Raw genomic sequence first — 14,839 nt, forward strand, 5'->3', positions numbered from 1 at the left:
CACTGATTCGGAAAGCAGTATCTATGGAGAAGAACCGGCAAGAAACTCTAATAAAAATTAAAATTAGTTTTCCTTATCAGGGGGCGTCGGAAAAGCAGCGTTGTCTGAAACTTCTATCTGAAGCAATATATTTAACCGTTATAAAATTTTAAGTTAGCCCATTTATTTGCGGTGTTCTCACTTAAAACATCCCATATGATTTACATACTACATATTCACAATTTCTCACATATTCAAAGTCTATAATATTTAACCTTACACATGTAAATGCAATCCATTAGTGACCGTTAATCTCTTAGCGATGCATTAGCCTGTCATAACGTACCTATTAGTAACTAGTATGTACCCACTACTTACTACATGCTCACTACTTTGCGATAGTAACGGTGGTAGCTGCTGACAGCTAAAGATCGAAGTTGAATTTATTTATACTGCAAATTAATAGGCTATTAATAATTAAATATTGTTATTTTTGTACCTCATAAAGTATAAACAAAACAGAATCGATTTTAAATTCCTTTCACTATAATGAATAACACTGCCCGAAACAATGTTCAAGTATGTATATTTTATTAATGAGGAAAAATTTATTTGTGTTACAGCTATTTTTAAACATTTCAGAGAATTTTTGATTTATGTATAGGTACCTAATACCTATATCTATTTTTAAACGAATGATTAATATTACAAATACAATTTATACATATAATTCTAATTACGATTTCGCGGCTGCACCTAGGCACCAGATGAACCGGTTTGCGAAAGTTTCACTTTATAGTAGCTTGTACACTATAGCAGGTCAAAAGCTACTATAGGCCCATGCTATAGGTGTATAGAATTATAGATATTGACGTAAGTAAACACTTTACAAGCTTATACTGAATGGAAAACTGAACAAGAAAAATATACATCTTTTCATTTGATACAAAGTAAAAGAACAAGTTAGTGCTCGGAAATTTAATATACCATTGCGGGACTAATAACTATTAGCCATTTCTTCGAGGCAACCGATAAACAGTATTTACCTATTATTTTTTACTATAAAATCAAAAAACTATTTTTTTAAATTGACTTAATATGATTTACGCCAATTGCAAGTAAAGAATGGGCGAAAGCAAGATTCATAAAACTTATAAACCAATTTCGATTTCGATACAAATGCAATGGACCTAAGCAAGAATAAGAAACACAGGGGTTGAAAATTAAGGGGTGCAGAACCATTCTAGCAATGTTAAGGGTGCACACTGCACATCTTGTTCTTTATGATAATGGAATAGGTATGCAGTATGCACCCTTCAGTTTATAGTCAGGTAATGAAGATGGCCCGAAGCAAGGAACCCTTGAATACGCGATTGTGTTATTTCAACAATTTCTTATTCTGATAGGGCTAAGAAGATTATGAACGGTTACGTTGAATTTTAAACTTTTCTGTAGGTATTAACGGTCAGTGGCATTGATTATTATTAGCACTTTTAGATTAGATCTGCTAATCAATTGGCATTCTATTTTGGTTTCATCTTTTTATTCATTTTAATAAATATGTATATGCACGAAATTGTGTTTGTAATTTTATATTATTTGTCCATTTTCCTTTTGGATAATATATAAGCTAGAAGCCATATTTTTTTGTAATTTAGAAGAGAAAAGGTTAATTGATTTTCCCATAAACACTAGAAAAGAATTGACCACGACTTTACTTCATAAAATCTTATACCAAACTTATAGTAAGCTCTTCATGACCCGTCCGACTAGGGCCCTTCCGGCCTCCTCCACTCAAAAGCCAGCCCAAGCCGAGGTTCGAGATACCCGTCAAAGGGAGACGCCCTTGCGCATGTCGCTACCGGGGTGAACCTTCAGTTCACCCACGCGTCCGCGTTAAAATGTAGAAGCCCTTCTGGCTAACATTGAGACTTGAGAGACACCACACAAAAAACAAAAAAAAGACGTGTGGCACTCGGGGACTGCCGCGGTAATGCTATTGCATAGCATGCCTTCAAGCCACACCTCCGTGCCCGTCGAGGTGGGTAGCGTGAGGTTTTTTCGTTACGGAATTTCTCGATTCGGTCCCCGCGCTCAAGGCCCGCGATAGAAGCTATGCAATAGCTTAAAAAGCTCTTCATGAGTTACAAGCGTTTGCAATTTAAACCATTTATTGCCCATCATTAAATAAACAATCGTTTCGCGCCTACTATAGCCAATATTGTAAATAATATCTGCTTTCATACTTGTTTATGTTTAATGCGATTTCTATGACTTTCACTTTATTAAGTAATATAATGGTCCTGGTGATTGAGCGTGGGACTCGCAATTTCTTGTACAGCTTAAATAAGCGAATTTATGTTTGTATAATGTGCTGTTCATTTTTTTTGCATTCATTATGTATATTAATAAATAATAACCACAATGTAGGAGCGACTCATTTCAATTGAGAGGTTTTATTTTAACCTTTATTAAGTTTAAAATGGTATCGATAAGTGTTCTTATTTTTTACATACTGAGCAGCTTTTACATTTAAAAACCAAAACAATTGAATTTGTAATTACTTTTAATGATAAACACATGTTAATTTAATTACCTATTAAACAATCATAATTTATAAGACTATAAATTTGTGTCATGCTATCAACATTACAACGAAACTGGTTTCGTAAAATAAAACCAATAGCACCATTTTTTACACTTAAGATACTTAATAGATTTCTAGACAAAAAAAAACAATTAATAACAAAAAACTAGGTACACAAAACATCAACCTTATTCTATACATTTGACATCTGTCATTAAAATTGCAAATGGCCGATGTTAAAATGATCGGAATGTCAGTTGCAAAAATAAAAAAATGTCATCTTTATGCCCCAGTTCACATTGACCTCATTGGAGATTTGATATTCAACCCAATAAGCAATAACTGTTTGTTTTATATAAGATTTCTAATTCATTTTTATCATTGTTCATTCGTTTAAACTGCCGCTACTGCCTTTTATTTTACACTCCATTAACGTACATATTATCTTGTTTAATGTAACCTAGTTCATGGGCTGTTATTATTTCTAAAATATTTGATCTCCATTAAAAATGTTTTTTTTTTCATTTAAGACATCCTAAGCTTTTTCAACCTAAACTTTTCATACAAAAATTTGAAAACCTTATACAAAATTATTATCCAAGGCGGATATCTCTTATTTCCTAGCTAGCTTATCTGTAATTATTGCTATAGCCATAAATAATACTAAAACTTCCGGATATTAAAAAAAGTAATGGCTCTGTTCAATTTATCTTCCGTTTTTCTTATAACTGCACAACCAATATAACTAATTATTAATTATTGATAATTTAACTGATTAAGTTAGTAATTAGTAAGTCGCGAGGCAGGCCTTTGAATGCGATAAAAAAATATGAAAGTTTTTACTTTTTTTACTATGTTTATTAATTTTATTTATTGTCTTTGTCCTGTTCACTTTGGCTATGGCTTTTAATGAATCGATTACACTAATTTTAGTAATATGGTATACATTATACTGGTATACAGAAGCTAGGGTTGCCACAAAAATCATAACAGACAGATTCGCGAGAACCGGCTAGTAAATACATATGCGTTTCGGAAGCGACAAGTGACAGACCTTGGCACGGTTGTTATTTGGCCACAGGCGATATTTTGTTTACAAACAGTAATATAGGAACGTGTTTTAAAGGTTACAATTAATCTCTGAGGCACGCATTTTTACACACACGTGAGAAACGCAATGCGAAATTGCATTTAGGGTTGTCAATTGGTAATTATAGAACTTGGTATACTTAAATTATAACGAATTACCTACAATCTATTCAAATATGCTAGTTATTACAACTTGAGCTGCGCTTCATCAGTTAGAATAAATATTTTCATATATGTATAATTACATATATGAAAATATTTTCCTAAAACCAGTTTCAGGAAAATATTCATGAAGATTGTAAGATATTTGACAAAAAAATATAATTGAGTCTCGCTCTTGTAGGAACATTGAAATCTTCAAAGCCAGTAGATCCTAAGCTACCAATACCCGGAAGTATTTACTTCAACAATGAAAACCACAATCACTGTCAGTTATAAGCGGAAACTATTACGTATTGGTAGGCGCGTTTATTTTCAAAATGGCCGTCCGCCAAAACGCATACGTCACTCGGGCGCGACTGATCCAGCGCGAATATTGCAAATGTATTTATAAATGGCGGGAAGTCACGAGCCGATCGCATACTGATAGAGAGTTAATTAAGTAATAATTACAGTATGTGATTTAATTATTGAGGAAAAACACCCTTTTGGTAACTCTAGAACTGTTTGTTTGTTGTATATTGTAGGACAGAATGTGTATTGTATTTCTTTGATCCATTTTCCTTTAAGTTCATGAATATGGAAGTAATAATTTATGGCAGTAGTATACCTACTTAATAACAATAACACGAAGTTGAGTACATAGACCACTTTTTTATTAGTCTGCGGTTGAGTTGATAATATTTTCATAGTTTTGAAACAAGACATGTGTTTACAATTTATACATATTATATAATTGTCTTGTTAATTACTTGTTATTAAATAAGAAATTCGATCGAATCGAAAAATGTAGCAAAATTTTATAAAAATATCTTACCTGTAAAATTCCTTGGGAACGATTTCTCTGTTTTAGCCATGGCTTGGAATGACTCTGCAACAAAAAAGCATAAATGAGCACAAATATACACTTCTCATTACAAACACGGTCAGTACGAGTCACTAGTTCATGCTAATTTATGTGCAAATTTGACAGCTGATATTGACATACTGTGTCGAAAATACCGGTCATGTAACAAATGTGACGCGCGAGTGGGCTTCATAATCTATTTGTCTTCTATTTGTATTCAAATCACTGAAATCCTTTGAATTTTTTTGCCCGTTATGTGTTGAGGATTTAGAACCGGACCTAGGACACATAAAATGTTAACAGCTATAAGAATACTCAGTATATTGTCTATCGATTACTGCATAGTAGGTATTGTAGCGTATCATTTGGCCTTAGCTAAGGCCTTAGCTATGACAATATTATAAACGAAACAGGGGAATAACAAGATTGTAAATAGAAAAAAATACATATGTAGGTACTATGTATGGTAACAGCAGCTTTTCTTTAATTTTCATTTAAAACAAAGAATAATAAATAATAGAAAGTCAACGATTTATTGTCCTATTGATATACGATTTTTAATTATCACCTATTGTTTGTAAAATATATTATAATATGTGGAGTGGAAAAAAATGTAATAATATATATACTATAACGTAATAAAGATAGTTTCTTAATGTTGACATATTTTGTATTAACTGGGTAAAAAAATATATACACGCGATATACATGTGGCCATCATGTGGCACGAGTGACACGACTAATCAATCTAGAGTCGTTTCCCATACAACAATTTCAATGCCCATTTTAAATAAATAAATGAATCTTTCAGGCCAGACGCATATTCTACATTATGTACTACATATTATATAGTATAGTATCGTCATTTAAAGCTTATAAAATGTGACGTCACATCTGTAGATCACTTACAATGAAGGCAGATTGTGATCTAGGCTAATCACATCTCGGACACTTGTGTTCGCTCGTAACAAACGCGTGTGAAAGTAACTACATATTCTATGCATACTATGGTAACTATTTGCTCATTATCTATGGTAACAGAGTGAATAGACTAAAGACTAAAATATAGTCTTTATCCGATATTGGCAATAGAGAATAGATTCTAAAAACAGACCTAAGATGCAGCCAAATATGTACGGAGATAATATAATGTCTGGATAAGAAACGAAATAAACAACCAGTACTTCATTGCTATTAAAGAAAGCACTAGGACTACAATCGATTAAAATTTTAATCGTCTTGTGTTTTTCCTACTAAAGCTAAAACAAATTGTATTTTATTGTAAACTAGCTATTCGCCCGCGTCTACACCCGCGTTTTCAAAGGAAAACCCGCATAGTTCCCGTTCCCTTGGGATTTCCGGGATAAAACCTATCCTAAGTGTTAATCCAAGTTACCCTCTATATGTGTGCTAAATTTCATTATAATCGGTTCAGTAGTTTATGCGTGAAAACCCATACATATACATACAAACCTTTCCTCTTTATAATATTAGTATAGATAACAGTATAAATAAATAAACATATTTGTGAATGATCGTGCATTGCATTTATTGTTACTAACCGAATTTTATAGAATCAATTAGAATAATTAACGAATTTTGTTTTAAAAACAAAAATGCAAGAATGCGATATAAATTAACGTCACCACGCGTTATTGTATTTGAATTTTAAATACTTGACTTTGTACGTACATAACAAATGAATATGTATTACCATTAAAAGGTTATTTTTAGGGTTTTTATTTTCATTTAACAATTCTCTTCGTCTGAATTAAAGAAAAGGTTACATATTTATTATCTAAATTCAGCATTTTTTTGTAATTATTAAAAATGATAAAGGTAATTTAATTATATTTATCTAACTTATGCAAGTGTTAAACTTAACCACGAATAAGCTAATATTAATTAGTTTACTGCATATTTATTTAAACATCTAGATATTATAATGAATTATATCTTTCTTGAAATGAATACATTTTCATAAACTTGTATGTGTATTGAAATATTGCACGCCTCATAAGCGAAGCGTTGAGGTGGGTACTACTGTCACTTCGCGCAAAACATCTGATTTTTCCAAGAAGCTTATATCTTATACACTGGAGATTTCGGTATGAACATTTGACGTGTAACAAGAAAATTGTTGTGTTTTATCACTTTCACACCTAACTTGGTATTGCCACTGTTAATACGAAGTTTTCCCAAGGCTACTATGTATGCTGTAATATTCTGTGCAAAAGGTTAGTTTTTGTACATGAGTTTGTTGATAAATTGCCAACAACGTCATTCAGAAGCATTGTTGGATGAGACAATTATTATTTATGCTAAATAAAATAAGTATCTGAACCAATTATTAAAAAGCGATACTCCCTGATTATGGGTAGTCACCATAATAAAATTGTAGCAACTCTCACTTTGACAATATGGCATAAGTGTCAAAAAAATTGCGTCGCTTCGAATATTTAAGTTAATATTGTTGCGTATTTAATAAATATTTTCCGAATATAAATAATGTATTGCATTGTGAAAAATTGCAGAAGTTTTTGGACACCAAATTCTGGCATAAAATTTCACAGGCAAGTGTATATTTACGCTATTTACAATATCCCTCAATACTCATGCATTTACCTGTTTAGAATCATTTTCATGGCAAAAATCGTCAATTTTATCATCATTTTAGTAATCAATCATGCTAAATATCTTCTATCTATCTTCTTTTCCTAATAATTTCATCATTTTTCAATAAACCAATTTAACAAGTAAGGTAACCATGATGACGAGTTTTTACGGATAGCGAAGAGAAAATATTGTAATAGTTAACAAAATTATGATGAACATTTAGAACACCATTTCAAAGATTTTTATACTAGTAATGAAACAACGCACGACATCGATATTGCACTCACATGTGGTTTTATGTTTGTTCTTCTTTAACATAGAAATTAATAGTTCTTTTAACTTACCAAATTTTTTTTGTTTTACTTATTTCAGCTTTCCAAAAATGAAATAAATGACTGTCCATAGTGCCTATCAAGGGTAAAATTTATCAACATGCCAGTTTGCATTTTAAGCCTGAGGATTACGGTCCAGAAAAAAATAACTTTTGAAAAGTGCTATACCTTTTTATTTACCACATTCTTGTTACTGCGTCTCAACTGTGGATAAAGTAATTTTAATTATATTATAATTAACCACCATGAAACCATTAGTAACCGTAAGTACAGCTCCTGAAAGACATACGAATTTCTGAGAACTGTAATATCGTTACCACACATCAACACTAGCGATGCAACTCTCCCTTTGGAATATTGAAAAGTTTTAGACTGAAGCTTGAGTAACCAAAACGATGTTTTAATGTATGTAGCACTCATTTTAATTAAAAAATCGTAGTATGAGATCAAAAGTTATCAAGCGTTATTTAAAACTATCATTCTCTACCAATTAAAATGGTATGTACCTATAAAGATGATAATTATTCATGTAAGTTGACCAGTAATATATAATATAAATACTGTTAAAAATATAAGTCGTTATTATTTATAGACCATGATTTTTAGTTTTTTTTATTTCGAAAAATCCTGAATATACAAACCAGTGTGGTCACCCACAGAAAGAGACAAAAAACAACACTGACGTCATTCAAGGTTATATTTTCTTGTGACAAGTTAATGGTCATAGTGCAATCTCCAGTGTATTAGATATAAGCTTCTTGGATTTTTCAAACTTAAAATGTCTTTATGTATCATACATTGCTCTTGTAAGATAATACATACACACACATATGATATTTTTGATGTCATTTTTGTTATTTAAACTAGTTAAAAAACAGTTTAAAAAAGTTCTGTCTTGGACGTCCGTGTGTCTGTATGTGCGGAGGATTTTCTTGTTAACACGATAGCGACCGAAATACTTTACTAATCGAGTCTTTTTTTTTCGCTTACGCTTGAGTATGCTCAGGAATAGAACCCTTTCATTTTTCAGGGTCTGATTCGATGTGGTTTAATTGTTATTAAATAAACAAAAATAATAATTAATAAATAATTATTTAAAAAAAATTATGAGGCGTGCACTTTTGGATTTTCCAAACTATTGCACGCCTCATAAGCGAAGCGTTGAGGTGGGTACTACTGTCACTTCGCGCAAAACATCTGATTTTTCAAACTTAAAATGTCTTTATGTATCATACATTGCACTTGTAAGATAATACATACACACACATATTAAGAAAAAACACTATTTTTAACGTTCATGATATTTTTGATGTCATTTTTGTTATTTAAACTAGTTAAAAAACAGTTTAAAAAAGTTCTGTCTTGGACGTCCGTGTGTCTGTATGTGCGGATCCTTTTTCTTGTTAACACGATAGCGACCGAAATACTTTACTAATCGAGTCTTTTTTTTTCTCTTACGCTTGAGTATGCTCAGGAATAGAACCCTTTCATTTTTCAGGGTCTGATTCGATGTGGTTTAATTGTTATTAAATAAACAAAAATAATAATTAATAAATATTTATTAAAAAAAAATTATGAGGCGTGCACTTTTGGATTTTCCAAATTATTTAGTCTTATTTCAATCTGTCTGGCATCACAGTCACCGGTCATAACTACTCATAACGGATCCCTGTCATTTGGACATCAAATAATCAAAGTCGGTCAAATCGTTAAGTGGGTTATAGTTTTTCAATTACAACTTTAGAATGGATTTATTTAATCCTATTGTAGAATTAATTCATACGAGACACCTGTCAGTATATCTGAAGCATTTTTTATTTGAAACTAGCTGTGCCCCTCGATTCACCCGTGAACTAATTATTTTAAGCCGGGTCCACATTTGTATCAAGTAATCGTATCCGTATCAGGCGTATCGTATCGAGTATGCGTATCCTAAGTGTGGACGCCCATTTTGACCTTACCGTACCTTTTATCGCGTGAGCCATAAATATTAAAATTATACGATTATATACAACACGTATCAGATACACGGTTAATAGCGATCGGGGTGTATCATGATACGAAGTGTATCACGATCGCGATCATTTTGCGTCCACACTAGCAAACATGATACGCGTCGATGATACGCGACGGAGATGTGATACGCGAAAATGATCAAGTGTGGACCCACCTTTAGTCACCATTTTAAAGGTGCCAACAGCCAAAAAAATAGCCTACGTTGAATATTTGACTATTTTCATTTTAAATTTCACCTAGATCGGTGCTGTGGACTTGCCGTGAAGTGTTAGGGACAGACAGACATTCTTACAAATAATATTAGTATGGATGGATTGGTTGCAAATTTAGAATGGTCGGTTACGTAGGCGATTATGTAAACTTGTAATAGAAGTAACATTTATTTGTGATAACATTTAATTATACAAATACTAGATTTCCGCCCGCGGCTTCGCCCGCGTTTTCAAAGGAAAACCCGCATAGTTCCCGTTCCCGTGGGATTTCCGGGATAAAAACTATCCTATTGTTAATCCAAGTTACCCTCTATATGTTTGCTAAATTTCATTGTAATCGGTTCAGTAGTTTTTACGTGAAAGAGTAACAAACATCCATACATCCATACATCCATACATCCTTACAAACTTTCGCCTTTATAATATATATTAGATTAGATATTAGATATTAGAAATATTAGAATATATTAGATAATAGATATTAGATTTGCGCAAGTTTTTTTGAACTAAGTAACAGACAATGAATTAATATTCTGTAGATGTTTTTATTCACGAATACCTTAATTTCGATTCGCAAAAACTGGTTGCACTTTACAAGAATCAAGGAGCATTTTTTATGTACGTGCACAGAAATAAAATTTTTAATTTATCTATAAATCAATACGAGTCAATTCCTACAAAAAAATATTATTGTATTGTCGTTTAACAACGTAAGTAAGTAGTAAGTACTAAAAATTGGCTATATGTATATTCTCTATAACTAGCAGCAGTACCTACGTAAAAACTAAAAACTCTTGAACGTGTGTCCGTAATTTGCACATAAAATATTCTAAACACAGTTCAACGTAATAAATTTTGCGACACACGAGTCTCACAAATTTTCCATGAGGTACCTACATACCTATATGGCCAAAAGTTTGCATATTTTTTATGTAAGTATAGTTTTTATTAAATGTAAAAAATGTAACCAAGAGTGATGATATTGATCATTTGATACATAGATCAGAAGTCAGAACAACCCGCAAAAAATATACCTACCATCGTGAGTGAATTTGTAATATTTTTTTACATCTTATAATTAAGCTGTTGTAATATTTATGGATAATATCGTAATCATAAATTCAATTTAACCTTTTGCTACATTTTGCGATTGTTATTTTTTAGTATATTACGCTAATTATTTAATTTTCATCACAATTCAATACTAAAATCTTTATTCTTTCAATAGATTTGCTACGAACAAATGAAAAACATTCTACATAACATCATTAATTTATAATAACTACTTAATTACGTAATATTATAAAAATCGCACTGTATAGCGCACGTGGCGAAAACCTACATGTTCATTATTTCGGTGTTTCAAGGTCACACACACCCACTCAGTTTGTACTGTATCATAGTAGGGTTGGCAACGACATTCGATTACATTGTCGATACATTCATTCAGTACTTTACTACATTTATTGATATTGATACACGCTAGCTATTATTATGTACCTATGTCTAAAAATCGTATTCGTATTTCGTCGTCGATTATAATATTTAAAAAGTTTATATAATGGAGATCGATCATTAGTATAGGTATATATACGTATATATAACAGATAAAACGCCGAATGTTTTTATTATTTAGATTTTAAATTTATGGGTTAAGTACTTTTTATTGTTAGATTTTTGCAAATATAATTAAGTAGGTAGGTATCTTCCGCAAAAAGTTAACAATCGTAAATGACAAATAAGTTAATACTTATTTCCATTTTGTTTTTTGGTACATTCTAAATGGAAAACAGACGACGTCATGTGCAAAAGCTATATGATAAATGTTTACAAAGCTTCAACAAAACAAACAATAATTTTATTGCCCTGGGAGCGGTCACACCTTTGTTTCTAGACCTAAGCTATATACATTGTTGGCTTTACAGCCTATGCGTGTTTAGTAGACTATCAAGATAATGGAGTTATGAACTATAGGATAAAGAGAGAAAATATGACATGTAATATTTTGATGCTATGAAATGAAAGCACAAAAGTGGTATGATAAACCTCAACCCCACTAGAAGTAGGTACATATGGTCAATTACAACGTTCAATTTATGCACACTATTCATAGAAGCAAAAAGTTTAAGCCACAGCCCACATGTTGTATCACTCGACTATTGTGGTGGATTAGGGCCTAAATCCCAGACTAGACCATGGTAATACTACCTATATTAATTACCGGGCCTAAATCCCTAATAGCATGTTATTCGCAACAGTGGGAAATCACGGCTGGGCATAAACAGCTTTGAACAAAACTATACTATGAAGTCCTAGTTCATTCTTCTTTTGATGGTACCACTACCAAATCATACTACTATAAAATGTCTGTCACACGCCTCAGAGGAAAAAAACTATACAATAATCAGACATTTCCGATATTCATGGAATCTTCTCCAACTTTCGCTGTTTAAATACATAAAAGGTTAACAAATTAAACTTTGTATCAGCTAATACCTAATTGATAACACAGTCGCGTGTTACAAGTTACAACGGCATTCCCATTGTATTGTGAGCTCATCCTTATAATAAATCGCGCCTTGACAACAGCTGACATTTATATGTACTATGTTTTATCGTTTGCAGGTAGACTGTCAGTCAGTCAGTCACTGGTAAACTCTGGAATAACGTCCATACTAATTATTTTTTGAGAAAGTAGACAGTGCGTTTTTTTTGCATATTTAGTACCTATTTACGTCTTTAAACTGATTTGAATATTTTTTACGAACATAATATTATAATGTTCATCCCCACAGTTATATCATATAAATGTATCTATGATTATTGTGAATTCATTACATTATTGTTTCATCATTGCTACCTCTATTACAATTTTCAAGTGAGAAAACTGGGAGCGGCACCCTAGTCAACTTAGTATGTAGCCTGTATAACCTAGGTATTATGTAGGCACAGATTACTAAATAGTTTCACGTAGGTAGGTATTATATTAAGATTACAACTAGGTAACAAGTCAAGCAGATTCGTCAAGTAACGGTATGCGAATGGACAGACGCCGAACATAAAACTTCAGAATACTGATTCCATCTACAAAAGTTATGACATAAGTTTATGATGTCTGTCTGGTAAAGATTAACTCACCTTTATATTTTAACAAGTCTGTTTTGCATGTAACAATTCCTTTTTTGTTTAAAATTGTAAGCTTTTGAAACTTAAGTTAGGAACTATATAATAGATTAGGTACTAATTTTTTTCTTATTTAATTAAAACCGCAGAAAAAAACTCTCGTTTGCACATTTGCCAAAGTAAGTACAAAAGACAAGTAAATAGGTAATCAAAGGTACAAAAATATTAAGTCAACCGACTTCAACAATCAACAGTTTTGCAATTCTAATTTCAGAACATTGTTTATCAGAAATACCTACGCCTATATATACCTACCTAGTATTAAAAAGTCGTTATTGTACAGACTAATAAAAAAATGTAATAAAATAAAGGCAATAGATTAAAACGAATAGGTACAATATTAGAAAAAATTACTTTTCCAAATTGGTCGAACTTGCACACTGATCAATTTTTTCAGGTATTATTAAATTACATTAATAATCACAATTCGAAGTTTCACAGCCCTATGTACTTCAAGGAATGCAGAAACAGCAAGTAAGCAACCTATTATTATAGGATTCATATTATGTAAATGTCTTCTTTAACCGACTTCAAAAAAAAAGGAGAAGGTTCTCAATTCGGCCGGTATATTTTTTATTAATTATTTTTGTTGTAAGAAACATCATAGGTATGCATTTAATATGTTTTATTGAAGTTGTACGTACGAAGGTATCTATATATAGAAAATTATCACATAAATACATGAAGAATTAATGAGTGATTCTTTTCTTTTTATTTAAAAATAAATATCCACCAATACAATTACTAAAGAGAAGTATCAAGTAAGGACTAAGGATAATCCATGTTGAAATAATACCTATTTAACAGTAAGGTAAGCACCCTCGTAAAATACCGGGTTCCCGCACTGTACGAACACAGCTGTTAATATATTACTAATATATTTACTAATGTCGCAAATTTAGCTACGAAGACAGCTGGAAAGTGAAAACTGAAGTAATACTGTTACATTACTCACCGTTAAATTATTTAACACACTAATATAGATGAAACACACTAAACCAAAACTAAAAACACACTTATAAATAATATTAATTAAACCTACAATTGAATAAAACTTATAGCGAAGTTTTTAAGTAATAAATATATGAGCCTAAGTTAATGTGATCGAAAACGCGGATGGACAAAGATGCACACCCTTCTCCAGCAAGCGCAGAAACCCGACTAATGCGACCTCACGCGACGAACGCTCAAAATACTTTTGAATGGATTACGTTCCGTTCCAATAATGGTTTCATTCACAGTGTAACAAGAAAATTAACTTAAATCCTTTTTTTAAAGGACTAAAGAGTTGATCTACAAAAGATTTCAATAAAACACATCCAACTCACTGTATTTGTTTTTTTTTATATGAAATTTTATCACGATTTCAAAGCTGCAAATTAATTAAAAATTGAGAATATAGCGAAGCAAAAAAATGTAATACGCATATTATTATATATTGTACTTACATTAGTGTCCGTAAGTTTTAAAAGCAACCTTAAAAATAATCACATAAATTTTGCATTACGTTGCAGAAATTCTAAGAAATTATCAGATTGGCGCCGTCTCGCCGAGAACGTCCGGTGGCGGGATGTATTCCTATTGGCTAAGGCAAGACGGGCCTCCATAGAGTATGTTATTTATTACAGAGGTGCGTTCATTAACTTCAATTATTACTCATTGCCATAGAAACAAATTTTACATTATAATATTTGTAATTTTGCATATTAATTATTTCTTAAAAAACATATTTTCTACTATTAAACAATCTTTATGAATATAATGTGGAAAGGGTTTGTTATAATACATAATTGCAGGTTGCACGTTTTGAATGTATTTT

At 31.5% G+C, this 14,839-nt stretch overlaps 2 protein-coding genes across 4 annotated transcripts in view; both read right to left on the reverse strand.

The window, feature by feature from the left end:
• The window catches only part of LOC149481274 (sialin), a 70,000-nt gene extending 55,444 nt beyond the window's left edge, over positions 1–14,556 (reverse strand). Inside the window, exons 1-2 of one of the 3 annotated variants that reach the window (XM_089705600.1) lie at positions 14,469–14,556; positions 4,632–4,685 (exon numbers count right to left, since the gene is read on the reverse strand). In XM_089705600.1, coding sequence (XP_089561726.1) covers positions 4,632–4,671 — 40 coding nt within the window. In that variant the 5' untranslated portion in view covers positions 4,672–4,685; positions 14,469–14,556. Of the gene's footprint in view, positions 1–4,631; positions 4,686–13,975; positions 14,204–14,468 lie in introns of those variants that run through there. The other 2 variants (XM_089705599.1, XM_089705601.1) reach the window with 2 other exon arrangements.
• The window catches only part of garz (Sec7 domain-containing protein garz), a 437,193-nt gene that overhangs the window by 180,655 nt on the left and 241,699 nt on the right, over positions 1–14,839 (reverse strand). The gene's annotated exons all lie outside the window — the stretch shown is intronic.

The sequence above is a fragment of the Colias philodice genome, chromosome 17, assembly GCF_061535455.1.
Source record: "Colias philodice isolate Cphi_HAF_F1 chromosome 17, ilColPhil1 Martin Lab GWU primary, whole genome shotgun sequence".
NCBI classification, from domain to species: domain Eukaryota; kingdom Metazoa; phylum Arthropoda; class Insecta; order Lepidoptera; family Pieridae; genus Colias; species Colias philodice.